Consider the following 26,848-nt stretch of genomic DNA (forward strand, 5'->3'; position numbering starts at 1 on the left):
CAAACTGTCACCCTCCTGTCGTTTGCAAACAGAAGCAGACGAGGCCCCGCACTGCGCCTGACAGGCAGGCCCCGGCTCCTCTCCCCGCAGCTCTCCTCCTGGTCTGCTGGGAACACGGACTGCTCCCTGGTTCCGTGTTTGCCCGTCTTTCCCGTTCTAACCGGCCGGCCCCCTCCTCCGCAGGGCAGCGGGGAGAGGCTCAGAGCCGAGAGGGGACGCGGGATGAGGGCTCCTGGGAAACGGCCGTGGCTGGGCGGGGCGGGCGGGCTGAGCCGCTCCTGGAGCCACACGCGGGCACACTCTCCGTGCTGCAAGTGACACCCAATGACAGCAGGTGGGACAGGAGGGCGGGACCAAACCCGACACGGCGGCAACAGGCCCACCTCGCCCTCCCAGGCCCTCCCAGGGCCTCACGGCCACTGGCCACGCCCACGTCACCCTCAACCACAGGGAGGTCACTTCTGACTGCGCCCGCAGCAGACACACACCAGGCTCACCGCCCAGGGGCCCAGGTCCAGGAACCGCCCCAGCAGGTCCAGGGCTCTCAGCCGGTGCACCTGGCTCAGCAGCACCTGCGGGGAGAGAAGGGGTCATGGCGGCACCTGCAAAGCCGTGCAGGCGTGAGGCCGGTCCCTCGGGTCAGCCCTGCGTCCTGCACCGTGGCCCACGCCGGGGCTGCTGTCCCTGCTGCTCCGCTCAGAGGCCAGGAGACACTGCTCTTCACCCGCAGGCCACAGCCACAGGCCACAGCCACAGGCCACAGCCACAGGTACACCCACAGGCCCCAGCCACAGGTCACACCCACAGGTCATAGCCACAGGTACACCCACAGGTCACACCCACAGGTACACCCACAGGTCACACCCACAGGTACACCCACAGGTCACACCCACAGGTGCACCCACAGGTACACCCAGAGGTCACAGCCACAGGTACACCCACAGGTCATACCCACAGGTCACACCCACAGGTACACCCACAGGTCACACCCACAGGTACACCCACAGGTCACACCCACAGGTACACCCACAGGTCACACCCACAGGTGCACCCACAGGTACACCCAGAGGTCACAGCCACAGGTACACCCACAGGTCATACCCACAGGTCACACCCATAGGTACACTCACAGGTCACACCCACAGGTACACCCACAGGTACACCCAAAGGTCACACCCGCAGGTCACACCCACAGGTACACCTGCAGGTACACCCACACGTACACCCGCAGTTCACACACACAGGTACACCCAGAGGTCACACCCACAGGCCAACAGGTACACCTGCAGATCGCACAGGTCGCAGCCGCAGGTCACACCCACGGGTCACACGGTGCCCAGGAGGCACGGGAACAAACACTAGCTGTGTTCCGGGATGCTCCGTGAGGCACTTGGAAACCTGCTCTCGAGGGAGGCGCCCGTGCCTTCCACACGAGGACTCGCGGCTTTAGAACACGGAAGCCCAGGACGAGGTACTTCACGGTCAAGACCGGCTTTTGTTTGTGTTGATTCTTAGCACGTGAAGCGCCAGGCCTGTTTGGTCTTCCTTCCCGTTTGGCCCGCGACATCCGATGTCGCCGATATGCTGGCGGCACCAGTGACTGACCGGTCCGGACGGAAAGTACAGTGTCCGTCACCGGTGACTGACGTGGCGCTTAACGTGCTAAAGAAAAATTCCCGTTCCGACTGCCCTGGGCCTGCGGGAAGCAGAGGCAGCCGTGGGGGAGCTGAACGGGGGCGGGGGACAATCCCCCGACGTGCGCCCCCACGTTCACGCAGGCTCTCGGCGCCGCTCCTCGGTCTCCTGAGCCCGGGTTCCCGCGTGGCCCCTGGGCCCGGGGCGAGCAGGACCGGCCGTCGCTGTGGAAGGTCACGCGGATGCCCCCGCTTCCCTGTCGCAGTCCCTCCCTTCTCCAGCATCAGCGAGGGCTGTGGGCCTCCGTCCCCAGGGAGCGGACGGAAACGGAGTGTCAAACCCGTCGACAGTAGGCCATTCACAACAGGCTGCTGGCCAGGCTCACGAACCGGCTCCACACGCCCGCGCCGCGCCGGCCCTGCTGCCGACATGCCAGGGAGGCCAGTGCGAGGGCCACCGCTCCCCCCGCCACTGCATGCCCAAGCCCGCCTGTCGCGCATTCACACCGGCCGCGTGCAGCTTGCCAGCAGGAAGCCCGGCCTGCGGGGGGCGGGGGGGGGGGGGGCAGCTGCTTGGTCTGCTGCTGTTGCTCTGCTCGCTGTGTGGTCACAGCTCACCCTGCGAACGCGAGCGGCCCGAGCGAACCCGACACCGGAGAGGGCGGCTCCCTCGCATTCTCGCCTCTGCCGCAGAGGCGGTCCACCCAGAGCCGCGCAGGCGCCTCGGTGACATCACGCCCGGCTGCTGGGCTGCGTCTGACAAGTTCCCCGCGTCCCTTCTGACGCTCCGGCGGACTCAGCCACATCCCGCCCCAGGGGGGCCGAGGCTCTGCTGCAGGTGCCTTCAGGGCCCGCGGGCGACACGGGCAGAGGCTGTGCCCGGGGCGGCGTGTCCACGTGGTGACAGTGAGCATGGGGCCCAGGGAGGTGGTGGTGTCCCTCACCACCGGCCAGCACCGGAGGAAGGAAGTGCAAGCGCGTCTCGGAAGCAAGTGCGCCACGCCCTCAGGCCGGTGGAGGACACTCGTGCTCCCGTTTCACGGAGGCCACAGGAGGCTGGCGTCCCCTCGGCCCCCGAGAAGGCAAGGAGCAACGGGGTGATGACTACAACCCACATCAGTGCTCCCTGGAGGCGGGAAAAGCCCGAAGGAACAGATGCTCACTGAGCTCCCACGACGTCTGACACGCCGTGACCTGACACGCCGTGACCTGACACGCCCGTGAGACCATTTCCCAGCCCCGCTGGGCCGGGCGCAGCCCCCGTGAGAGGGCTGAGAGGCCCTGTCCCAGGAGACTGCGGCTCTCCAGCTCCTCCCGAGGCTGCCCTGAGCCCGAGGCCTCACCTGCAGAACAATGGGGAGCTGCTCGGGGGGGCTCCTGTTTTCCACGCCCATCGTCAGCCACACCTGGAAGGCGGTCAGCTGCTCAGCGAAGAACGGACTGTGCTGTGGTCAGGCAGAGGGACGGCAGTTAGGGACCCGCCTTCCTTATCCCACACGCCCCGCACCCCCTTCAATTCAGTCCCCGCGCCACATGGCCGCCGCCAGCCCCGTGGGAGAGCTGGGGTGCGGCCGGAGCAGAGCGGGAGACGGGTCCGCCCTGGGCGCTGCGGTGGGGCCGGGGCCTAGTGCAGACTGGGTGCGGGCAGGGAGGCGCTGAGCCCGGGAGGGGGCCGTGAACTGAGGCGGACGCTGCGGGGAAGATGGGGGATTCACATGTCTGACCCCACGCCTCCACGGAGAGCCTGCGCCCAGAGCACCGGGCCCGGGGCAGGGTGTGCCCGTGAGGCTCACAGAGAATCCGCCACCTCAGGGTTCATGTTCCCGCAGCGTCAGCGCAGTCACGCGATCAAGGCTGAGGGCGGCCGGGGCTGGAGCGGAGCCCCGAGTGCTTTCCTGTTTGTGTGAATTCCTCAGCAACGGGCTAAAAAGATGACCTTGCTAAGAGCGGCCTCCCCCAGCGGAGATCGCAGGCCCAGGGAGCCCGGCTCTGGAGGGGGTCGGCAGCGGGGAATGTGGGGTCTCTCCTGCCCCTCCGGGCCCTGCTCCCTGAGGGAGCCCACGTCATCGCAGGAGAAGTGGCTCCGCGCAGGGACACGAACATTCCTGACCGTCCCGCCAGGCCCTGCGGGGAGCGTGCGTGGGGCTGCCGTGCGTGCATCTGGGCAGGAGCTGGCACTCCGGGCGCCCAGCACCGGCTCAGGCTCCTGAGAGCGGCCGCGTGCATCGGACGACGGGCGTAAGTGCTACGAGGCCAGCAATTTATAGCGAAATTACTGGAATAAGAAAGTGACTTCAGTAGAGGTGCTACACAGTCACTTGAGACCGACATATAGGAAAAGGAAGAAAACAGGAAGTGAAATGTAAAAAGATGCTATTTACAGCCACACGATGGGCTGGAGTGCCCCTGAGGCCGTCGGCAGAGGGACGGGCGGGCAGGTGGCCGTGAAGGAGGTCAAGGGGACGAACGTCCAGTTTAAACAATTAGCCTCGTGGCGGTCACTTCAAAACGCCGGCGCCTATCGGGCCCCGTGCTGCCCCCCGGAGGAGTCGGCAGCGTGACAGGGAGGCGCGTGCCGGCCGCATCCCGAACCTGCTCCGGTCAGTGAGACACCGGTGCCAGGAGGAAGCCCGCAGCCTCACCAGGCAGTTCACAAAGAGGGCCCACCGGGGCCGGAGAACATGCCCTGCGGGCCATGTCCACGGTCAGGGCCACACAGGACGGCAGCTCAGGAGACTCCCTTCCACATGAACCCCAGTCGCCAGCGGGGGCGCCAGCGAGGAGGCAGATACGACAGCACGCCTCAGCCGACGGTGCCTCGCAGAGCTGACCGCTCCCAGGCTAACGCCGACCCCGGCGGACACACAGCTTTATTTTTTGGTTAATCCTCACCCCAGGGTGTTTTCCCGCAGGATTTCAGAGTGGAGGGAGGAGGAGGACAGAGAGACACGTCCATGTGAGACAGGACGCCGCCTCCTGCACGCACACGCCCGACTCTGGTGGGCGGGGCCCACGCTCTATCCTCTGACCGCACTGGCCAGGGACGGACACGCGTCTTTGAAGCTCTAAGTGCAGGCGGGTGCAGGGCACCGCGAGTCCCGTCACCACCCACGGGCACTCTGTGGCCAGGTCAGGGGAGCGGCCCCGCGGCGGGCCCCGCAGGGGGCCCCTGGGCTCACCCGGAACGCCGTGCCCTCCTCGATGATGGTGGGCAGCTGGGAGAGGCAGATGTCCACGGCGAGGTCCCAGGCTTGCCTGGGGAGAGAGCACAGGACGCCAGAGCGTCACCGACCGGCTCCCGCCAGGACCCAGGGCGGAGCAGGGCAGCGGCCGGGCCCCGGGGAAGGCAGAGGAGCTAAAGCCATGTTGCCCGTGAGCTCTTTTCTCCTCCAGCTGAAACGAAAGAGGCCTGGGAACCACAGAGCGACCGTCCGCCGTCTAAAGCAGTGTCCGCCCGGCTCGAGTGTCCCCGGCGCGACCTGCCCACCGAGGGGGCGGCTGCGGCCGGGCAGTGGCAGCGTCACACACCAGCACCGTAAAACGCGGGCCAGGCCACGCGCCTCCTTAGGAACAGGCCCGTGTGAGGCTGGGAGAAAGGAGGTCTGGCTGTGCCCCCCACCGCCCCCAAATGCCCGCCGTGGGGCCCACGGAGTCAGGGCTGGCTTGCCAACACTGTCAGGCCCATCTCCCGGGCCCTAGGCAACCACTCCGGGCCTCGCCGCCTGGCTCCACCTCCCCGCGGGCTCCCGTGGGAGCCGAGATGGCAGGGGGCTCGGCGGGGTCGCCGGCAGAGGGACAGAGGGAAGCTCCCGCCACCTCCCTTCCCCCACGGCCCAGCCCACGCGGCTCGGCCCTGCCCTCAGGCTCCCCTCCATCTCGGTCCCTCCCCGTCCCCCCAGGGCAGCTGGGTGCTCCGAGGGACCACCCCCTGGAAGATGTGGCACCCAGACCAGGGCTGGGCTTTCAGGACACAGGCCAGCATGGCAGCCGCCCACGCGGGGCAGTCGGCGCGAGGCGCCCTGGCCGGGCTCAGAGGGCGCAGGTCATGATCGCCGAGAACTGCACGGGCTCCGGAGGGGCGGGCTGAACTTGGACGTGAGGGGAAGGACTCTGATGGCTGCGCATCAAAAATGAAGCAGGAGCCGCGCCAGCCGGTCATCCTTAGCGCCGCCCCGCCACGTGTACACGTTACTCCGTGCCCGCCGCGTGCTTGCTGCGCGTGGTTCCCTTCCTCCCGCTAAAGCCCCACCTCGCACCACACCCGCCGACACCAGCCCCAGGGCCGCACGCTCCGGTCTGTTCGTGAGGCAGGAGGGCGCTCTGCCGTTGGAAGGTTCCGTCACGGCACGAGCTCTGCAGAGCCCACCAGTCGCCCGGGCCTGGGGGCAGCAGCTGGTAAAACTGGGCACAGGCGGGCACGGCCCTCTTGGATGCAGCTGAGCGCCTGGACTCCCCGAGTCAGGGCGCCGTTAGCCCCGGGGGCCCCGGACAGGCGGAGCGGGAGACTCACCACATGGCGTGCATGTAGGTGGGGGGCAGGCGCGGGCTGCTGACGGGGGTGCAGTTGTAGGAGCGCATGATCCTCTCCGCCAGCAGGAAGTTGCGGAACAGGCTGGCCACCAGCAGGTCCTGCCGGAAGAGCTTCTGGAAGAGGTCTGAGGGGAGACACGTGGCCCCGTCAGGGACCACGCCCAGCGCTCCAGCCCGGGGCCCCTGCCTCCACCCCGTGAGCCACGACCGAGCCCCGGCCGCTGCGAGGCTCCTGGCAGCTGCGTCAGGCCGCGTGGACACGGCCAGCGACGGGGAGGACACGGGCGACGGTCGGAGCAGGGGCACACGCAGCTCCCTCACCAGCGCAGCCCTGACCCGCCTGCCCCCCCGAACCCCCGGTGCCTGCCCTGCCGTCCCCCCGCCAGCTCTCCTGCCTGCGAGAACCCATTTCTTCCCTCGGACCCCTCTCGTGGCCCAGGCCGTGGCCCGGCTCAGCAGCCCCAGCCGCTGACCGCAGCAGCCTCACCCCGAGGGAGCACGTTCCACGCGATGGTGTCGGTGATGGCCGTGAAGATCCAGTTCAGCTCGCCCAGCGGCGTCCTCCGGTCGTTCAGCCGGCCGGGGATCCTAGGAGACACGTGCGTTTCCATTAGTGACGGCGGACAGTCACGGCTGCGGACACAGGTGACAGAGACCGCAGCCTCAGCCCCAGGCAGGGCGCCGCCCACGGGGAGGAGCCCTGGCCTTGCCGAGACTCGAACTTCACAGCGAGAACTCGCCCGCCTCCCGCTTTCTCCCCGTCCACGTCTAAACAAAAGCCGTTTCTTCGCGCCCCAGACGTGGGGACCACACCCAGTGGCCACACGGCCGCCCCTGTGGCTTCCACGTCGGGATGAGCCGTGCACTGGGCCCCACAGGCAGCTGTGCCACATTCGATTCCGCGTCCCTGCCCCGCCCGTGGCTCCAGCTGCGCACGCGCACTAACGCCAGAGCCGAGCAAGGACGCTGGTCCTCTAAGGTCCGCTTACCTGCCGTTGGCTCGACAAATACTCTGAGCGCCCGCAGCTCGCCCGGCGCCATCCCGGCACCAACAGGGCTGCTGGGGGCTCGCGTGCTGCTGGCAAGGGCGGCCAGCAGCAAAGGCACGGACGCGGTGGGGCTCCCTGTGAGGAGGGGACCTGGGCGGGCACGTGGGCAGAGGCAGCCGGGCCACCCGTGGCGTGGGTACCCGCCCGCCGCACAGCAAGCTCATTGCGGCCCCGCAATCTCAGAAAACCCTCCTCCTCCACAGCAGGGTCCCAGGAAGTGGCTCGGAGCGAGAGTGGAACTCTGTTTATAAGGTTTCACAGACTAAGATCCTGCCCGCCAGCGACCTCCAGGGTCCGTCCTGAACCCGACAGGAAGCAAGACACGCGCCGTAACAGGGGCGCGTCAGGAGCGGCCTGTCACCCACACGGGAAAAGCAGTCCCGAGGGAACAGCCACGAGGAAATAACCCCGGCTCCTAAGCGGCTGTGGGTGACCGTTTTCATGGCACGGCACGCCTGCTCTCCGACGCAAGGAAAGAAGCAGGACAAACACGACACGGTCGCCATCACGCAGCGCGAGCAAGGCCACGATCGATGGAAGGAAAGACTTCGGCGTCACGCTCAGGGGACGCTCGTCCGTCTGCACGGTGAGCCCGGCTCGGCCTCGCCTCCTGCTGCGGAGCCCCGAGGCCGCGGAGGGGGCGGGCGGGGGACAGGAGGGCTCCTGAGGACAGACGCCTGGCCAAGGTCCGACTCCAGACCGGCAGGAGCACGGCCCGAGCTGCTCCCAGGCCTGACGCTTCCCCGGGGGCCCGGCCACGGCAGGGTCGCTGTGCGTTCAGGCGAGCTGCAAGCTCTGACCTGTGACCGTCGGCGGATAAATGCACACCGAGCCCCCCCCCTCGTGAAGGTCCACTAGCCTCACTGAGCCCCGGGGAAGCGTGGGCAGCCCGCCGCCGCCGCCGCGCAGACCTGGCCGCTCGCACTCGCAGCCACAGGCACGTGAACTCCCTCCAGCAGCGGCGTCTGCCCCCGTCTGTACCAGAGCCTGAGGAACGTCCGGGCCCCGGAGCCGCCGCGCCCGAGGCTGAGGCCGCAGGAAGGGGCCGCGCGGACTGCCGGACACAGGGCCCAGGGCGGTACAGCGGCCGGGCTCGTCCAGCTGTGCGGGCCTGGCCGCTCCGGCACCTCTGCCTGCCGCTTCCAAGCAAACAATACAAACTCCTGACAACGACTCCAGTGATAAGAAGGTAAGACAAACGTCCCAAACGCCATCATCTAAGAACGACCAGAAACCCGCGGCGACCGGCCACAAAGCAGCTCATTTTAAATGTGTCAACGTAACACTATGCAGGGGGTGCTGCGTCCCTGTTAAAGCCTTCACAGCCCAGCCGGCTGGCTCAGGGCTGAGCGTCAACCTATGACCCAGGAGGTCAGGGTTCGATTCCTGGTCAGGGCACACGGCCGGGTTGTGGGCTCCATCCCCACTGTGGGGCGTGCAGGAGGCAGCAGGTCAATGATTCTCTCATCATTGATGTTTCTATTTCTCCCTCTCCCTTCCTCTCTGAAATCAACAAAAAGTATATATTTTTTAAAAAGCTGCAAAAGACCCCAAAACAAAACCTCACAAATACACTGAGAAAAGCCTCGAACGGCTGCACCCAGCACCAACCGTGATGCTTGCCGGGCGAGGATGCGGTGACCCCAATTCCACGGCTTCTCTGTACTCAGTCACGTACCTGTAACGGTGTTGTTTGATGAGAGGGAGGCTACAGCACGTTTTCCCGAAAAGGGAAGCTCTTTTAAACGACCTCACTTTATAAACCCACATCAGCTCCCCCCAGGCCGCAGGAAGCACAAGGCGCGCCCGCCGCGTGGCTTCAGGGCCTGTATGCCGCGGCCGCGCAGCCTGGGGGCCCTGACGAATGCCACCGGCTCATGGGAGCCTCCTCGCTGGGGAGCGGGGCGGACCTGGCGCCATCTCTTTAAATGACCTCTGCTCTCCCAGCGGAACCTGACGGGCATGTCATCGTAGACAGAGAGCACGGCGAGCACATGTCCTCCCTGCGGGCAGCGGCCGGGGGGAGCCAGCGTCTCGAGGGGCCCCGGGAGGTGTCTGCACCATGCCTGCGCTCTCCGGCACCGGCCCTCACGTCCAGGGAGGCAGCCGCGGCCAGCGGGGGGGCAGCCCGAGGCGGGCTGGGACCTCCACCGCCAGCACATTCCCGAGACGTCTCCTCACTGGCTGGCTTCTCGGGACTAACCAGGCCACACGTGTATCTGCTTCTCTGGCCTTTGCTCAAGACGGTGCGGAACCGGCTCCCGTGTCCTCTGAGCCGTCGCTGCCCCCCCCTCGGGTCTCAGGGGAGGACAGTCGAGTCCATTCAGTGCGTGACGTGCGACCCGTGTGGGCGCTGCTGTCAGCTCGGAGGGGGCTCTCCTGCCTGCGTGGGAGAAGGCAGGAGGAAGGCGGCGAGGGGCCTGGCAGGAAATGCAGCCGCGTCTGCGTGAGCAGGAGAGCGGCTCAGGTTCTCCTCCCTGACTCAGACGCTCCGTGCAGCGCGGTGACGCCCGCAGGGCTGCTGGCCGGGCCTGAGTAAGCGGCACCCGGCGTGTCCTGGGCTCCCTCCTGGCGGTGGCAGTGAGGTGACTCACCCTCCTCCCACGGAGACAACCAGACAGGCTGTGGGGAACCTTTTTGATGTCAGGGCAGGGCCGGCCAGGCCGGAGAGGGAAGCCCAGCCTTGAACCTGGCGGTCCTGACGCAGGACTGAGAGGCGGAGCAGCGGCCGGCGGCTCCCGGCAGGAGGGCAGGGAAGGAGGGGTTGCCGAGGAGACGGGCTCTGAGCCAGGCCTGGGCGTGAGCTGGAAACAACTCAGACCTCACGCCTCCCATCACCCCGAGGCTCGGCACGATGTCCACGTTCAGTTCGCAGCATTCGGTCCAAGCCAAACGGGCCTTCCCTCCCGGCACCGACGCCAGGACACGGCGGCGGGAGAGGATCGGAGCGGCGAGGTCAGGGCTGTGGCAGCAATTGCACGGGAGATGCTCGCGGAATTACAGAAGAGGCTGGGACGCTGGCAGAGAGCTGGCGCTCCGAGGTCTGCAAACCCAGGAGTTCAGAGCCTCTGATACCGCGTGTTAAGAAACCAGCACAGAGCGCTGGAGAGGAAGGGGAGGGTCAGGGATGCAGCGTGTCAGCACGAGGAGAGAGAAGGCGGGACGTGGACAGGCAGTGCAGGTCCCAAAGGACCCGAAGGCGGGGGGGGGGGCGGGGGAGCACCGGTCCAGGGTGCAGTGGCCGATGAAAACCCTCCAGGCACCGGGGCCTGGTCAGCTCGAGCTGCCATACCGCAATGCCCAGACTGAGGTTTATTTCTCAGAGTTCTGGAGACCACAGGCCAAGGTCAGGTGCCGGCAAGATCAGGGTCTGCCGAGGGCTCTCTGCCCAGCGTGCCGACGGCTGCCTTCTCGCCGGGCTGTCTCCCCCCTCGGCTGTGCTGTCACGTGAGGGGCGGGACCCCACGCAGGAGAGGACGACCCAGGTGCTCAGGGCACCGAATACAACTGACGGATGCGCACGCAGGGCGTGTGTCCGGCTCCTGTGGACAGAAGTCCGAGCAAGAAACGCATTTCACCTGGTGACACACACAACCACATGTCAACACACACATTCAGACACGGAACCCAAGAGCAGCTGTGTTCCTGGGAAACATGGCGTGTTCTGTCCTCTGAGGCTGTGCACACAGACCCGCAGTCTGAAAGGCTCAGCGTGAACGCAGCCCCGGGCGCCCCTCGGACACTGCCAGCAGGACGTGGGGCGAGCACAGCCCGAGGCAAGTGGCAGGATCGCATGACCCCACTCAGAAGCCGGCGGGTGTTCACAGCCACGCAGGCCGCGCATCGCCTGCTGACGGACACGCCCGGGTGTCCCTAAGCCCCACCGCCGTGCAGGGCTGCGGCCCGGGCCGCTCTCTGCCTGCAGCTGCGCCCACGGAGCAAACCGCTCAGCTCCGCCTGCGGAGCACACGTAGAAAAACGTGTTTAAGTTCGGAAGGAAAGAGAGTGATGATTTCCATGGCTCACTGGCGAGCAGGCGTTAAATCGCCACCGGAGCTCATCCGCCTCCTATTGACGTTCCTGCAGAATGATGAACTGCGCCCGTCCCCGAGCCAGACACCCCCAGGCGGGACGGAGCCAGAGGCTGCGCAGAGGACTCCCAGGGAGACCAGGATCAGAGGAGTCCACCGCGTCTGACACAGGAAGACAGACGGTTAGACAGGGCGGACTCCAGGACCCTCAGCAGCCAGTCCGCGCCCAGGGGCTGGAGCCTCGCCCTGTGGGTTTTCTGTGGGTCTCCTGGCGTCAGGCCATTCCCGGAGCACGGTCCCGGGCCCAGCAGGGAGCTCCTCCGCAGAGCCCCGCGCGCAGGAACGGCACCGGGGATCCGGACGGAGCCTCCAGGAGGTGGAAAGCGTCCGGTGTCGCAGCTGTGGGAACGGCCTCTGTGGCCTTCGTTCCGATGACAAAGGGGATGTGGCCTGTGCAGGGAATGCGCCAGTGCGCAGGCGCCAGGCCCCTGAACCCGCGCTCTCCCTCCCTCGGCAGCCCCTTGGCCACAAGGCCAGCTCTGAGCTGAGCCCTCACACTGGCTCATCAGGACGAGCGGGCGGCCGGCAATGGGGTGTGTGTCCAGCACAATGGGGACGGTGCGCCCTCCGGTCCAGCCCTCGCCCAGCACCCTGGTCCTGGGACAGCCAGGCGCTAAGCTGGCAGAGGGAGGTGGCTGAGGGAGGGGCCGTGGCTGTTCCATCCCCGCAGCGCACTCGCGCCATCACCTGCCCTCCCCGCCGCCTCTGGGCTGTGCTTTCCCACTTCCGACTAAATCAGCTCCTGTGCTCATCACTCATCCCACCAGTGCGGGGCGGGCACTAACGAATTCCTGACTTCCCGCCTCCCCCGCCGACGCGATGTTTACGTTGGAAAGAAAGGCTCTCGTTGGGGGAAGACAGGTATCTTTTCAGTTTTCCTTTCAAACATAACGCACGTGCATGACGCCGACTTGACAGCAGAGAGAATTCCAATCTCAGCGACTGAGCCGCCCGCCCGCCCGCCCGCAGCCCCTCACCTCCGCTGTGCCTGCGAGGACAGGACAGGCCGTTCCCTGGGGACAACGACGCTGGGCTGGGCGCACAGGCCTGGGCCAAGCCCTGCTCACCGCCCTCGAGGGGACCGGCCCGGGTCCCCGTTTTCATGCGGAGCCTCCTTGCAAAGGCCCCACCAGGACGAGGAGAGCTGCAGGGCCAAGCCTGGCACACAGGCAGGTGCCCATCCTGAGCTGTGACTATTCCCCCTGCGTCTCCGCCACAGGAACCAGGGGTGACTGCTCTCCACTCGCAGCACCAGCTCCACAGGCAGCCCCCCCAGGCCCAGGCCCTGCCGCTCTGGCCCGGAGCTCCGGAGGGCGCGGCCACGCTCGCTGCCTCCAGGCCCTGGGCTGTGAACCGTGCCCTGAGCCACTGCAGAGGAGCTGTTTACACAATAGATGGCGATTATGAATGATTCCTGCTCGCCCTGCGCCTGCAGCCAGAACGCTCTGCGCTTGGGTTCCCGGGAGCTGTCTGAGCACCCCCATATTTCCAGCGCGGCTAAGTGTTTCATTGCTTCGTTTCAGAGCTGAAAAACACCCCTTAATTTCCACGCGTGGGTCTTGCTGCCACTCTGTGAGACTCGGGGAGATAATTAGAATCGGTGCTCAAGGAGGTGCGCTGTAATGTACTCCAGACTCCGCAGCTTAATTAGAAAACAGCTTTGAAGATTGCTAAGTGACTACCTCACACACACGCACGCACACGCACCGTCACAGTGAGTGGGAACACGTGGGAGCTTCATGGGCTAACCCCGGGCTAGAGCTCACCCGCACCACTCTGACAGCTTTGTCAGAACTGCGCAATCACTTTATTTAGTCGCTCAAACTATTAACATTCATATATTTTGAAATATCCCATGGCTTCTCCAAACACCAGCTACTCATGCTCCCTGGTCCTCCGAGGGGTGGGGCAGAGCGGCTCGAGACTGGCTGCAGGCTGCCGTTGCCAGGAGTCGGTTACGCGCCTGATGGCCCTGGCGGCCCTAATGCAGTGGGTGCAGCCCGACCTCCCAGGGGGCGAAGCCGGGGCTAAGAGCTGCACATTTCGAGAAGAATCTCCGGAAAATGCGAGTAAAGTGGTGAAATGATGCGAGGTTTCTCCGGGACCGTCGGAGGCCCGTTAGGCGGCCGGGCCGCGCTGCAGCCTGCAGCCACACCTGCTCCGGGCGTGGTCTGAGCCGGCAGGGCCCCGGACAAACCCCACGTCACAGAAACGAGCAGCAGCATTTCCTTTCCCAGGAGAAGCTGGCCAGCGCCGAATGAAGACCGACACTTCCTGGAGCAGCTGGAGCGCGTGCCGGCGCCTGCCCGGCTGCCCGCGGCGTGTTACGTGGGATTTCCACAGAGTTCTAGAGTCTGGAATTGGTCCCGGCGTAAAAAATACATGCCCCACCCGCTGGTGTCCAGGCTAACCCCTGCCCGGCTGCTGGGAGCCCCCAGGCGTGGCCCGCTGGGCCCCGAGCCCCACGCCGCTCTCCGGGGGCCGCGCACCCGTCTCCACGGGCAGTGCCAGTGGCGGCTCCGAGTCGGCTCCCGCTCTGCACGCTGGGGTCTGCTCTGCGGGTCGCTGTGACGGGGGCCGGCATCTCGCTGTGGCCTCAACTCGCATCCCCGAACCTCCCGCGGCAGGACTTGGAGCATCTTCTCACCTGCGTGCCGGCCGCCCCCACCTCTCGGGGCGGATCTCCAGGCCTCTGCCCGCTTGGTGACGGGTGCGCTTTGCTCGTTCGGGGCTTCAGTGTCATGCGTTCGGGATTCAGGTCCGTTGTCAGCTGTGTGAGGTGACACGTCGTCCCCAACTCTGGGGCTCTCTGCCCACGCGCTCGTGTGTCCTTCAGATGTGAACATTGTAAGCTTTGATGAAGCGCAATTCACCCTTTTTTCCTTTTGTGGAGCACGTTCAGGGAGGAAGGTGCTGCTCCCATTTTAAACCGGGAGGTGACAGGACGGAGCTGGCTGTCCTGACCACGGGCTGGGTAAAGGCAGGGCCTGTGCCGGAGGACGGCCCTGCCGGGGACTCGCCACCAGGGGCCAAGGCACTGACCGCCAGGCTCCTGGCCGGTAGACCGGAGGAGGGGCCGCGCGGCTCTGCGCGCTCCAGGTCGTCGGGAGGCCAAGGTCAAACCACAGAAACGAGCACAGGAAGGCTGCGTGTGAGGAGCACCCTCGCCACCACCACGTGCTGCCGGGACCTCCTGGACGCGGGTTCGGTGAGGAATCACGCGTGTAAGGAACATGCAGGGCTGGGATCGGTGCGTCGGGACTTAGAAATGGAGGGAGATGGAGACGCCAGGACAGCGCCCAGCGACGCCTGGGGAACGGCGGCTTCCCGGACCCGGAAATCTCAGAAACCAGCAGCCAGACGGCCGAGCAGGCAGACCTGGTGTTTTCTCATCTCCCAAAACTCCCTCCACGTGCAGTCCCCGAGAACACGCTGTGTGCTCAGCACCTGAGCGTGTGGAAGCTGCGTGGGCCATCTGTCACCAGCCTCGCACCGCTCACGACTCGGAGCTGGCAGGCGCCGCACGGCACGGCAGACGCTCCTGAGAAGGACGCGGGCGACGGGGCGCGCGGCTCTGCACGCCCGGGGGAGCCGCCCGCGACCACTGCGGACGGTCCGCAGGCCCCGCTCCTGTCAAGTGACTGGGTCGGTGCAGGTGGACACGGCTTCACCGCCGGTCCAGGCACAGCCTGCGGAGCTGCCCCTGCCGGACCCTAACCTGCCGACAGGCGGCCCTGCGCCCCGGAGGCCACGGCGCCCTCCCACAGAGCGGGGCGCCGCCCACGGCAATGCGAGCACAAGGGTCCCGTCCCCACTGGCCCGTCTGCGTGCACAGAGGCCGGAAGCACAGATGCGGGCCAGTCACACGCTGTCACACGGCCTCTGCGTGCACCTGAAACGCACAGAATCCTACATTAACGCGCTGCTTGCAGGTCTCCACTTACACGTTGTTGGTTCTCCCTTTTACGTTCACTTGCACATGCATTCTACACGCCCTCGTTCTTGTAAAAAACTAAAGAAGGTGGAAAAAATCAGTCACTTAACACGGCTCTTCCCCCCTCACCGACCAGGACACACCCTTCCCGCCTCTCCCCGCGGCCCCGCAGCGCCTGCTCTGAAGGCTGCTCGGCTCCCTGCTGCGCCGACTGGTCTCATTTTCCCACTCAGCCACGTGGCTGCCGGGCCATTCCACGTCCCATGCGGGGGCCACACAGCACGCCACGCGGAGGAATGCACCGCGATGGAGCGAGGGTCCCCGTGGAGGGCGCTTAGGCGTGCGTTCCGGTATGCGGCCCTGGCTCACGGGCAAGGCGCTGTCCAGGGGAGGGACCCAGAGGCTGATTTGCTCGTCCACCGCATTCAATAAACTCAGTCTCGGCCCTGGCCGGTTTGGCTCAGTGGATAGAGCGTCGGCCTGCTGACTGAAGGGTCCTGGGTTCGATTGCGGTCAAGGGCACAGGCCCTGGTTGTGGGCTCGATCCCCAGGAGAGGTCGTGCAGGAGGCAGCCGATCCATGATTCTCTCTCATCATGGATGTTTCTCTCTCTCCCTCTCCCTTCCTCTCTGAAATCAATAAAAAAAATATTTTAAAAACCTCAGCCTCGGCTGTTTTACCACACGATTTTGCATTTACAGACTTAGAAAGCGAGCTCTCGTGCTAACCTAGACGCAGCGGGCAGAGCAGCAGGGCTGAGAGCCACTGCCTGCCCGACTCGGGACGCCACAGACGAAGCGAACACACACACAGAAACCAGGTCAAGTGCAGGGTCACGAGACGGCGTGTCAGACCGAACCGGTTCCCAACCAGAAGCGGACGCGCCGGCCCACTGACCAGAAGGACGGGCAGAGGCCACGCAACTCCAACGCGCCAGAGCTCACCCCCTGCCGCACCTGGCATCCGCCTGAGGCAGAACTGGGGGGGAGGGGCGACCCCGCTCGGACCCGGTGCCGCAGGGAGCAGACGGGCTGCAGGTGGAGGAGCCTCTCTCAGCGCTGGAGGACTTGAAACGATCAAAAGGATTTGGCTTTTTATTCTTTTTCTTTCAAGTGGCCCCACCTGAGCGTGTCCTGGGCTGGCGCTGATGTGCCATCCACACGCAGCCTCAACCAGAGAACGGGGCGCGCCCACAGGAAGTGCCCTGAGAAGGGAGGGGAGAACCCTGACCCAGGCGCAGGCCCTGACGCCTCACTCACTTCTCGATCAGGTCCAGCGTGACTCCGGGCACCAGGCTGACGCACTTCTGCATGCAGAACCTGCGGGAGAGAACAGCCGGTCACACGCGCGACGGGAAAATGCCGCTGCCCCGAATGTCCTCAGGGGAGAGCCATAGCCCTGGGCCACCCCCGGCATCTCATGTCTTCCAGAAGAGTCTGTGCCCAAGCTTGCGGCCCTCCCGGCCCCTCTCCCATCGGTCCCCTGCCTGGTGCCCCGAGCAGGCCTCGTGGAGAGGAGGTGCCGGGCGGCTCCCGGTGCGCAGCGGGTCGCAGGGCCCTCCGCAGGCCTCGCAGGGCGGCTCCTGGCCACCGCCAACCCTGGCTCTCAGGCGCCATTCTCCCGGCCCACTCCCTGTGAGCTTCCTTATTGGCACCTAAGTCTGTGGTGTATTGGGAATTTATCTCATTGAGGCACCAGGAGGGTTTTACATTTCTAATCGTTAGCCAGGTGCCCCACATCCTAAGTGTTGAGTAATGCCTTCCTTTTCTAAGCAACGGCTCTCACACACAGCTTCTGGAAGTTTCTCAGCTCCTCGCCGGGGACGCCCCGCCCTCCGGAGGCAGCCCTCTGACGGCCACGTGGGCCTGCACACACAGGCCACGGCCTGAAGGCCACCGTGCGGAGCACTCGTGTTTCTGCTAACAGCTTTCCAGCGCCTTTTATTGGCTTTTCCAAAGCTGAAATCCAGACCACGCACAAACACTACAAACTGGCCCTCTTTAGAACGTACGCACCTTCCACCCCGCTGCTCATCCGACTGCTAGACTGACGACACTCGGAGGAGGGGGGACTGAGCCAAGTTGGCCAGCACGCTGGTGAAGCTCCCACCGCATCAGGCGGGGGGGAGGGGGGGGCCTAGAGAAATCCTCCCTCTCGCAAAGGGAGTTTGCTTCTATTCTCGTAGGTTTTTATTAAAATTCATTTTCAATTTTATCAAATAACTGTCCTCCATTCCCCTATTAAGATGATGAATTATGTTAATCGGCAGCCTAACAGAAAGCCATCCCGCCTCTGGAATGACGCTCCGGCGCGGAGTTAATTGTTCTCGCTGTGCTGCAGGCTCCCTGCCCATGCTTCATTCTGAACCCATCTGCAGTGTGTGTGTGTGTGTGTGTGTGTGTGTGAGCCTCTGTGTGTGTGAGCCTCTGTGTGTATGTGTGTGTGTGAGCCTCTGTGTGTGTATGTGAGCCTGTGTGTGGGTGTGAGCCTGTGTGTGTGTGAGCCTGTGTGTGTGTGTGTGTGAGCCTCTGTGTGTGTGTGAGCCTGTGTGTGAGCCTCTGTGTGTGTGTTTGTGCCTCTGTGTGTGTGTGAGCCTGTGTGTGTGTGAGCCTGTGTGTGTGTGTGTGAGAGCCTCTGTGTGTGTGTGAGCCTGTGTGTGTGTGTGTGTGTGTGCCTCCCTGCCGATGCTTCATTCTGAACCCATCTGCAGTGTTTGTGCCTCTGTGTGTGTGTGAGCCTGTGTGTGTGTGTGTGTGAGCCTGTGTGTGTGTGTGTGTGTGAGCCTCTGTGTGTGTGTGCCTCCCTGCCGATGCTTCATTCTGAACCCATCTGCAGTGTTTGTGCCTCTGTGTGTGTGTGAGCCTGTGTGTGTGTGTGTGTGAGCCTGTGTGTGTGCTGGTGTGTCTACCTCTATTTGTGTGTCTGTGTATCTGTCCACTGTGTGTGTGTGTGAGCCTGTGTGTGTGTGTGTGAGCCTGTGTGAGCCTGTGTGTGTGTGTGTGTGTGTGTGTGTGTGTGTGTGCTGGTGTGTCTACCTCTATTTGTGTGTCTGTGTATCTGTCCACTGTGTGCCTGTGTGTGTGTGTGTGTGTGTTTGCACAGGGCTGTGTCTGTGGGCGGTGCTTCTGCTGTCCCATAAAGGACCCTCTTTCTCTCCTTCCCTCCGCCCTCCCTCCTGCGCTGTGCCCTAGGCCTGCCTCCCCCTCAGGCCTTCCCCTCCCCCGCCTCCCTTGCTGCCCCCTCCGCAGTGGCTACAGCCCTCCCAAGTTCCCCGGGTTTCTGATGTTATTGGTGGGCGGGGGGGGGGGGGGGGGCTCCCCGCAGGACCATCAGCCCTGCGCTCCCTGTGGCTCCCCAGGCCGGGCCGCCGGCTGCCATCCCTCCGCAGCGCCGTGCATCAGGTCTGCACGCCGCTTTCCAAAGGAGCGAGCGCGGCAACACGGCCCATTCATCTTAGCTGCGTGCGCGCCGGGAGCCGGGACCGAGAGCACCCCGTCTGGTTTGGGAGGAAAACGGCTTTCCTCAAGGTGGGCGTGGGCAGGTACAGAACCCGACAGACTCTGGCCACCGGGAGCCATCTTGGGGTCCAGCGGAAGGGCCAGGCCACGGCTGGGCCACCCAGTGGAGACCTCCAGAGAAAACCATGTCACTGGCTTCCCTGTTAGCCCATCGCCCCGCCCCTGCGGCCGGAGCCCGAGCTATGACGTCACCACAGGGAAAACCTAGGCCAACTTTGTTCTCTAACCGTCTGCACTGCTCCCGGCCGAGGCCCAGACCTCTCCTTCCTCAGACACGGCAAGGCCGAGCAGGAGGGCTCACAGCGCAGAGTGGGGGCGAGGGAGGGGGGCACAGAGCGTGCCCTCCCACAGAGACACTGCATTTTAGAAAACGCTGGAGAACAAACCATCAGCCCCACACTGAGAAGCAGCGAGGGTTTATGTGCCCCAAGGTCATTCTGATTCTCGGTGAGTCTTCAAGAAAACACACAAAGCAAACGTTGGGCGAGGGTTTGAGCTGAGACCACAGACATCACGCTGGCAGGGCCCGCACCCCTGCCCTGGGGGTCTCACGCTGCCACCTCTTGCTGGGCGAACCCAGGACCACTTTCCATGCTGACGGGATACGGCAACACTGGGCCATCGATATTTAAACGCTTTCAATTCCTCAGGGTAACGGGAAGTTCCCCAGCCTCGGTTCACCCATCGTGTGCCTGGCAGACAACGCCGCTGTGTGCTGCGGGCCGAGAGGCGTCGCCCCGCCATGCTGCCCTCCTGCTGGGGACCAGGGTTACTCCCGGAAGCACACAGTGCACCATGTACACTTCAAGTGGAATCCTGCCCCTCCGTCGGAGACCGAGAGAAACCCAGGGGGGGTGCACTGTGCTTCCCACACCACACTGACACTCGTGGGGAGAGGGGCATTATGGGAAGAGCAAGCATGTGCTCGTTCCAGAATTACTGAAGGTTTCACATTCTGATCATTAGAAAGATGGAGGCAAAAATGAAAAAAATCAGAAAACATTGGCCCTCGTGAGCCTCGGTTGGACGGGGAAGGTCCTGGCAGAGGCAGAGCGGGAGCCCACTTACCAGCGCAGGGCGATTTTGATGGGGGTGGTGAGGCAGGAGGTGAACAGGTCTGCCGGGAGGTCAGGGATCATGGGCAGGAGCTCGCTGGCCTCGCAGGCCGCCAGCTGGATGCAGTTCTTCATGGACGGGGGCAGGGGCATCTGGGCCAGAGGGTGGTTGGGGTTGATGGCTGCGACCTGCAGAGAACATAAAGGAAGACTGTGACGTGATGTTGTGTCCGACTGGGGAGTCTCTTAACATAGTTCCCTATTACAGGAGGTCTCCTGCCACCTGCCGACCGTCCATCTTACCCCGCCTCCAGCATGCAGCCCATCGTCCAGCCCCACCCCCGGTATTCAGCCCCGCCCCCAGAGTGCAGCCACGCCCCCAGCGTGCAGGACTGTCTATGGAGCGCAGGCCCGCCCCCAGCGTGCAGGACTATGGCACACAGCCCCGCCCCGGCACGCAGCCTCACTTCCAGCTCCTGCTCCCGCTGCAGGGCGAACTGCCGGAAGGACTTGACGATGAGGCCGGCGTTGGAGCAGTCATAGACGAATATCGACGGGCTGCCCATCCACGTCTGCAAGTCGTAGATCGACAGCGGGATGTACTGCGTGTAGTTCTGGAAACAAAACACAGCACATGTGTGACGCACGGCCAGACGGGCACGCGGGCTGCCGGCCGGTCCTGGCCCAGGGCACCCCAGGAGGGCATCGCTAGCAGAGCGGGCGCCCTCGTAGGGTCACAGGACCCCGGGCGGCACAGACCGGAAAGGCGTCGGGGGCTGATGTGCTTCAAACGTGCGAGTCTCAGCCGCGCCTGTCCTAGGAGCCCGTGTGTGGGGAGAACGGACAAGCGGTGTGAGGCACCGAGCGCGGCTCACTGGAGGACAGGACCCACGCTGAATGCGCACGCGCTGGACACCGGCGCTCAGCTCGCAGCGAGACCGCGGGGCCACACCCACAGTCCTGGTCCCAGGTCCGAACAGCCTCTGGGCAGTGCCGAGAGGTAAGCACCTCCCCACAGAGCAAACTCCACACGCAGTGACGTGTTTTCTAATAAAAAGGTCATGCTAACAACCAAGCCTGGGCCCACCATCGCTGGGGCTGAGCCACACACATGCCCTCACTGGCCGGGCAGAGCCTCATCCGCGGGGGCAGAGGCGTCCCAGAGGTTCGGAAGCAGTCTCTGATGGCGGGATGTGAATTACAGGATAGCGGGGAGTCCTCCAAGGTTTGGAAACTAACATGCGTGTCAACAAAGATATCCAGGGAGAGCCAACCAGTTCCGCCAGCACCAAGTGAGAGCGCAATGGGCTGGAGGTGACGGAGTTGTGCTGGAGGAGAAGGCCCAGCGGAGCCCTTCTGAGGAGGAAGGAGGCTGAAGCTCAGATCTGAATTCCTGCCTTAAGAAGCCAGACAGCGAGCGGGTAAGCCCAAAGTAAACAGAAGGGAAGAAACAGGACGAAGCGGTGAGAGAGAACAGCTGGTAGAGAAAGTTAACGTCGCTAAAGTTGGTTGTGTTTTTAAAAGATTGGTAATAAATAAATAAATAAATAAAAGATCGGTAAAGCAGACAAGTCTCTAGCTAGAGAGAGTGAGAACAAAAAGACGATCCGTCAACACGAAGGAACGGAAGGAGCGCTCACCACCGGCCCTACAGGCACCGGAGAGATAAGGAAACAGCAACCATTTGTGCCAATAAATGTAACAAGTCAAATTAGATGGAAAATGCCTTAAAACTCAACTTCCCAGAGTGACCCGGAGAGAAACAGGAGCCTGAGCAGCCCTGTGCCCTCACGGAGATCAGTGCCCAGCCAGGAGCCTCCCCACAGGAGCTCAGCAGGAGCCGGCCCCGGGGCAGGGCTGGGCCTTGTGTTGGGGACACGCCAGTTCCCAGGAGTGTCCCCCCAGCGGGGCTCCCCAGGCGCCTGGCGCCCTGCTGCGCTCACCTTGTTGAAGACCCAGATCTCCCCGTTCACTGTGGGCCGGGGCACCCCGTGGCCATTGTAGTGGAAGAGGACCCGCTCCTCCTTGGCGTTGCGGCGCAGCGACGTGCACAGCTTCTTCACCTCGTCGACGGTGGGGTCGAGGCTCTGCTTGTACCGCGCCTGTCGCAGGAGAAGATTAGAAACTTACTCGGGTTTGCGGGACACCCAGCCTCCCCCATTCCGAGCCTGCACTGAAGGTGGACCGAGTCAATTTCAGCCAAACCCCAGCCACTGCGCATGACCGGCGCCCACCCAGGATTTAGATGTTGCTGAGCATCGGGCTCCGTGGTGGCCAGACAACGCGGCAAGCCGCCCTCCCGCGCGGCAGCCGCTTGGACCTGCGTGTGGGTGAGAGTAAACACGGTGCGTGGGGACGGGAGCGCTTGTTAAAAAGCGCTGACTCAGAGGTGCAGAGGAGCACGCCGCACCGTCAGCCGCACCATGGGCCCAGGGAGGGCGCCCGCTGAGCGGCTCTGGCTGGGCTGGCCCCGCGTGAAGGGCCAGAAAACGGTGGCTCCTGGAGGGAACAGGAAGATGGGAGACTGAGTCACAGAATAACGTTGACAGGGCAGAAAGGGGTCTGAATTCCCATTAACTTCCCTGTGGGTACAAGAGAACCACCAGCATTCTCATTACCACCAAGAACGCAACAGGGATCACCCTGGAGGGGAGCCCAGTCCATGGGCCCGGTGGCTCTCAGCAACCCCCGAGAGCGCCCCCCGAGGGCCGGCGGCGGCGGCAGGCCTGGCCCGTGCTAGGAGCGCGGCTGTGACCTCGGAAACACTGCTGCCGCTGAGCAGAGCCGCCCCAAACCACGGCCCTGCCCCCGGTGTGAGAACAGCCGGACGGACGGTGCAGACGCGAATCTAAGCCACCCACGAAGAAGTCTCCCCTGCGGCCTCGACCAGGAGCAGGGAGGGCTGCGGGAGAAGCTTCCAGAGCCCGAGAAGGGGCGGCAGGGAAAAGGGCCCAAACAGAACCCAGAGGGCCGGCTGGCTCCCCCGGCTGCAGCTCCTGGGATCTGAGTCCACTTCCCGGCCCACACGCCGCTGGCGCTCGGCCTGAGAATGACAGGCGCCCGCTCGCGCCAGGCTCCCTGCAGGGACGTCCAGCCCCCCTGCCTGGCATGGCCTCCCGAGGCACATCCTGACCAGGAGTGCTGCTCCCCCGGGCCACGGGCCGCATCACTCAGACGGCAGAGAGCCGGGGGTCGCTGTTTCTGACCTTGGCTCCATTAAGGTCTCCGCTGTGGGGCTGCTGAGATGACAGCCTTGTTTCCTTACTGAGCGCCCGCCCCGCAAGGACGCGGTAACGGGCTGGCGCGAGAGGCACTGCGGATATCAGGAATGTGCCTCCTGGGGCGTCGTGGGAATTAATTAATATTTTTAAGGGCTCTGAAATGAGCAGCAGTAAATTAAATGTCAGCACCCCGCCGAGGCTGCGTGGGAGTGAGGAGGCCCGGGTAATGGCCCCGCAGCCGAGGGCTGAGGGACGGAGTGGGCAGGAGCTGCGACCTGTCTGGGGATTTATGACCATGTGAGCGGGCGCGGAAATGACACGGCGAGTCGCTAAGATGCTGCCTGTTGTGCCGGGCATCGCTCCTCGGGGTCCAGAGCCCAAACGTCCTGAAATCAGTGCCCGGATCTCAGGGGAGGCGGCGGCAGAGAAGGAGCAGAGGACGTCTGCCCTGCTGCCCGGCGTCCTCCCGCCCCAGGAGGACCAGGTGTCAGAGCCCTGGGCAGGTCGCGCTCTGCAGGAACCTGCTACAGGCGCCCGTCTGCATAAGCGCTGGTTAGCGGGGCCTAGCTGCAAGGGAGTCTGGGAGGTGGCTCTGGCTCCAGCGCCCAGTGGGGTGTGCAGAGACACAGAGACGCTGAGTAGAGCCGCCAGCACACTCCGGGCTGCAGAACCTCTTCCCGTCATCGACACCAGCCCGCCCTTCACAAACCGGGGCAGGAAGTGACATCTGACGCTTCAAACACTGTCTGAGCTGCTCAGCACGTCGAGGCTCTGGCCGAAATACAGAGAAGCCGCGGTCCTCGGACCACAGCACCTGCTCCCCACAGTCCCCCGGCGGCCGCTCGGCACACGGAACATCGACAGAAAGGGCCAGGGAAATGGGTGCCAGGTGGAGGCTGCCCGAGGTGGAACAGGAGAGAAACAGAACCGTCTGAGGAGCACGGAGCCCCTCACCGTCTCACCTTCACGGGCACGAGGAAGCTTCGGCCTTCAACCGCCCCGCCACCGTCAGTGCAGGCGCACGGCAGGGCTGCCCGGCGTGCGGCAGAGGGGTGAGGGAGGGTGCGTCTTTGCTGGCGCTGTGCCCTGGTTCTCCTCGGTGCTGCCCCCTTGTGAGTCCTGTTCCAGCAGCATGAGGGGTGACGGCTGCAGGGACGCCAGGTCCCTGGGGACAGAGCCTGCGGAGCCACAGCCACCTCCACCCGAAGGCCACAGCCCACCCTCGAGCCCCAGGGGAGCTGGAACTCTCCTCAGCTCACCAAGGTGAGCAGGTGGTGGGAACGGGAGCTGGGAGGGCTGGAGTTGACCTGGGCAGCCTTAGCCTCCGCCGGGGACGGGGACCGGCCGTGCTGGCCGAGGCGGGTCTGGGCCCTGCCTCCACAAGGGCAGGACCTGCTTGGCTTCCCTCGGCGTCTGGCTCAGCACAGGTCCGGGAAACTGCGAGGAGCGCCTGAGCCAACGCTCCATCCACACCCCGCCCCGCAGGGCTCCGGGCTCCGCAGGCAGGAAGCACCTGCTTTCATCCTCAGCAGCCTGAACAGAAACCTCCATCGCGCCTGCTGCACTGAGCCTCGCAGAGTGGCTTCCCGCTCCCGCCTCGGGCACACAGCGTGGCCAGCGTGGGGCTGGAGCGGCCGCTCGCTTACACTCGGCACGCCCTGCGTCGGACCTGGACGACACCAGGGACTGCCCGAGGCCCTCTCCTAATCCCGCCTTCAGCGGCTCAGCAGCGGAGGGGACAAGGGTGTTCTGCTCCCCGACTTTTAAAATACACGTGTTTCCTACTGATTTCCGAGAGGCACGTCAGTGATGAGAGTCATGGATCAGCTGCCTCCTGCACGCTGCCCGCCTGGGATGGAGCCCACAACCCAGGCACGTGCCTGGCTGGGAATTGAACCGTGACCTCCTGGTTCATAGGTCGTCGCTCAACCACGGAGCCACGCCCGCCGGGCTGATCCCCATCTTTAATGTCTCCAGCTGGCTGGATGGAGGGAGAGGGAACAAGGTCTTCTCAAGGTTAGACCAGGGAGAAGGAGCCATAAAAATACTCTGTTTTCACAAGTTTGGGGAAAGGTAGTTTTTAGGTAATAGCAAGTGGCTCTGCTTCTAACATTTCACACTGAAAGGCAACAAATACAGCTCTTCCTGGAGGGAGCCACTGGGACTCCACGGCCCACGAGCGGTGGCCACGCTAAGACGACAGACGCGGGGCCTGAGGGCACCGACCAGCCGCCTCCGCGCTCACCGGGAAGGTCCCTGCAGTGAACGCTCGTGTCACCTTCACGGTGACTCCTCACTCGGGAGAGGAGCCGGGTCAGGGCGCGCTCAGCAGCGTCAGCAGCTCCTGCCCACGGCTCTCCCTGGGAGCTGGAGCCTGATGGGGAGCAGCCGGCCAACCACTTAACGGGTGACCGGGACCCCGAAAGGCAGCCCCATCCAAGAGTGTGCGCTCCCGTCAACAGCAGAAATTTCCTTTCAAATACGATAACTGACAGAGAAAGGGAGGCAGGAGGGCGGGGAGGGGAGGGAAAGGACAGAGCCGGGCGGCCTCCCAAGCGCAGGAGGAACAAAGCTCTGCTCCTTCGCGGAGCGGTGCCGTCACCCGACTGCGTGCTGGTCTAGCGCCCGGAGAGCGCGTCCCCTGCGGGCAGGGTGCAGGTCCAGGGAGGCAGGTGGGCGCCACGAATTGACCGCGGGCGCTTCACGTGAGCAACCCACGGACATACACGCTCCACCGTGTAGTCAGACTCCCCACAGGCGGGTCCTGCAGAGACACGGCTCCCCCTCGCATGTCTCATTAGCCGGCTCTCCCCTAACCGCAAGGTCAAGGGCTCAGCCCAGCTAAGTGCTTCTTCAGAGACCAGCTGGGAGGGCGGGAGCAGGGGAGGTGGGCGGAGGGGGCGGGGGAGGGAGGGGGAGGGGCAGGAGCCCAGAAGGACTGAGGAAGCCACAGCCTCACGGCCCGGTTCGGAAGGGGTGGGGAGATGGCAGAGCTGTCGTCTGTCCACCTACCTACCGGCCTACCCTCTACGCCCGCCCTTCCACGTACAGGTCGTGCACACCTGCGTACGACCTGACAAGCAGGAACAGACTGTTTTTCCAAAGAAGGCGGACAAATGGCCAGTGAGCGCTGAAAGCTGTCCTACATATTTCGTCATTGAGGAAATGCAACTTAAAACCATAGAAACACCCACAGGACGGCTGTGATAATAACCATCGTTTAAAACTCAGAAAATAACAAGCGTTGGCGAGGCTAGGAAGACACGGGGACAGACGCAGGAATGGAAAGCGTGCAGGCCCCACGAAGGAGCGCAGAGCTACGTCTGACCCAGCAATTCCGCTCCCGGGCACAGACCCGAGAGGACGGCACCGTCCACGAGAAACCCACGCACACTGTGCACAGCCGGGAGGCGGGGCAGCCGCCCACCATCAGGTGGTCAGGTGGGCGAGCAGTGCGCGCGCACCGCCCGTGGGGATACTCCTCGGCTCCAAAATAAAAAGGACTGAGTTACTGAAACACGTAACAACATGCCTGCCCATGGACGAACTAGGAAAATCCTGTGCTCAGTGGGGAAGTCAGACACATGCGGCCCCGTGCTGTAAGATTCCATTTATAATTTTGTCACATGAATTTTATCTCCATTTCTTAAAAATCTCCACCGTGTGTCACCCTAACGTGCAGGAGGGGTGCTGGCCGCGGAGGCGCGTGACGTCCTGGAAGAGGAGGTGCAGGGAAGCAGAAGCGCGTCCCTCCAGCCCGGCACCTGCCCCCTCGATGGCACCTTCTCGCTCGGCTGGGTGTCATCTGACACCTCT

At 64.2% G+C, this 26,848-nt stretch overlaps 1 protein-coding gene across 1 annotated transcript in view; it reads right to left on the reverse strand.

The window, feature by feature from the left end:
* The window catches only part of RPTOR (regulatory associated protein of MTOR complex 1), an 82,157-nt gene that overhangs the window by 22,107 nt on the left and 33,202 nt on the right, over positions 1-26,848 (reverse strand). Inside the window, 9 exon segments of the mRNA XM_079797872.1 lie at positions 489-572; positions 2,978-3,079; positions 4,814-4,889; positions 6,145-6,289; positions 6,652-6,752; positions 16,498-16,557; positions 19,825-20,000; positions 20,279-20,425; positions 21,755-21,913. Of these exon segments, the coding sequence (XP_079653998.1) occupies positions 489-572; positions 2,978-3,079; positions 4,814-4,889; positions 6,145-6,289; positions 6,652-6,752; positions 16,498-16,557; positions 19,825-20,000; positions 20,279-20,425; positions 21,755-21,913 (1,050 nt within the window).

Source organism: Cnephaeus nilssonii, assembly GCF_951640355.1.
Source record: "Cnephaeus nilssonii genome assembly, chromosome: 19".
NCBI lineage: Eukaryota > Metazoa > Chordata > Mammalia > Chiroptera > Vespertilionidae > Cnephaeus > Cnephaeus nilssonii.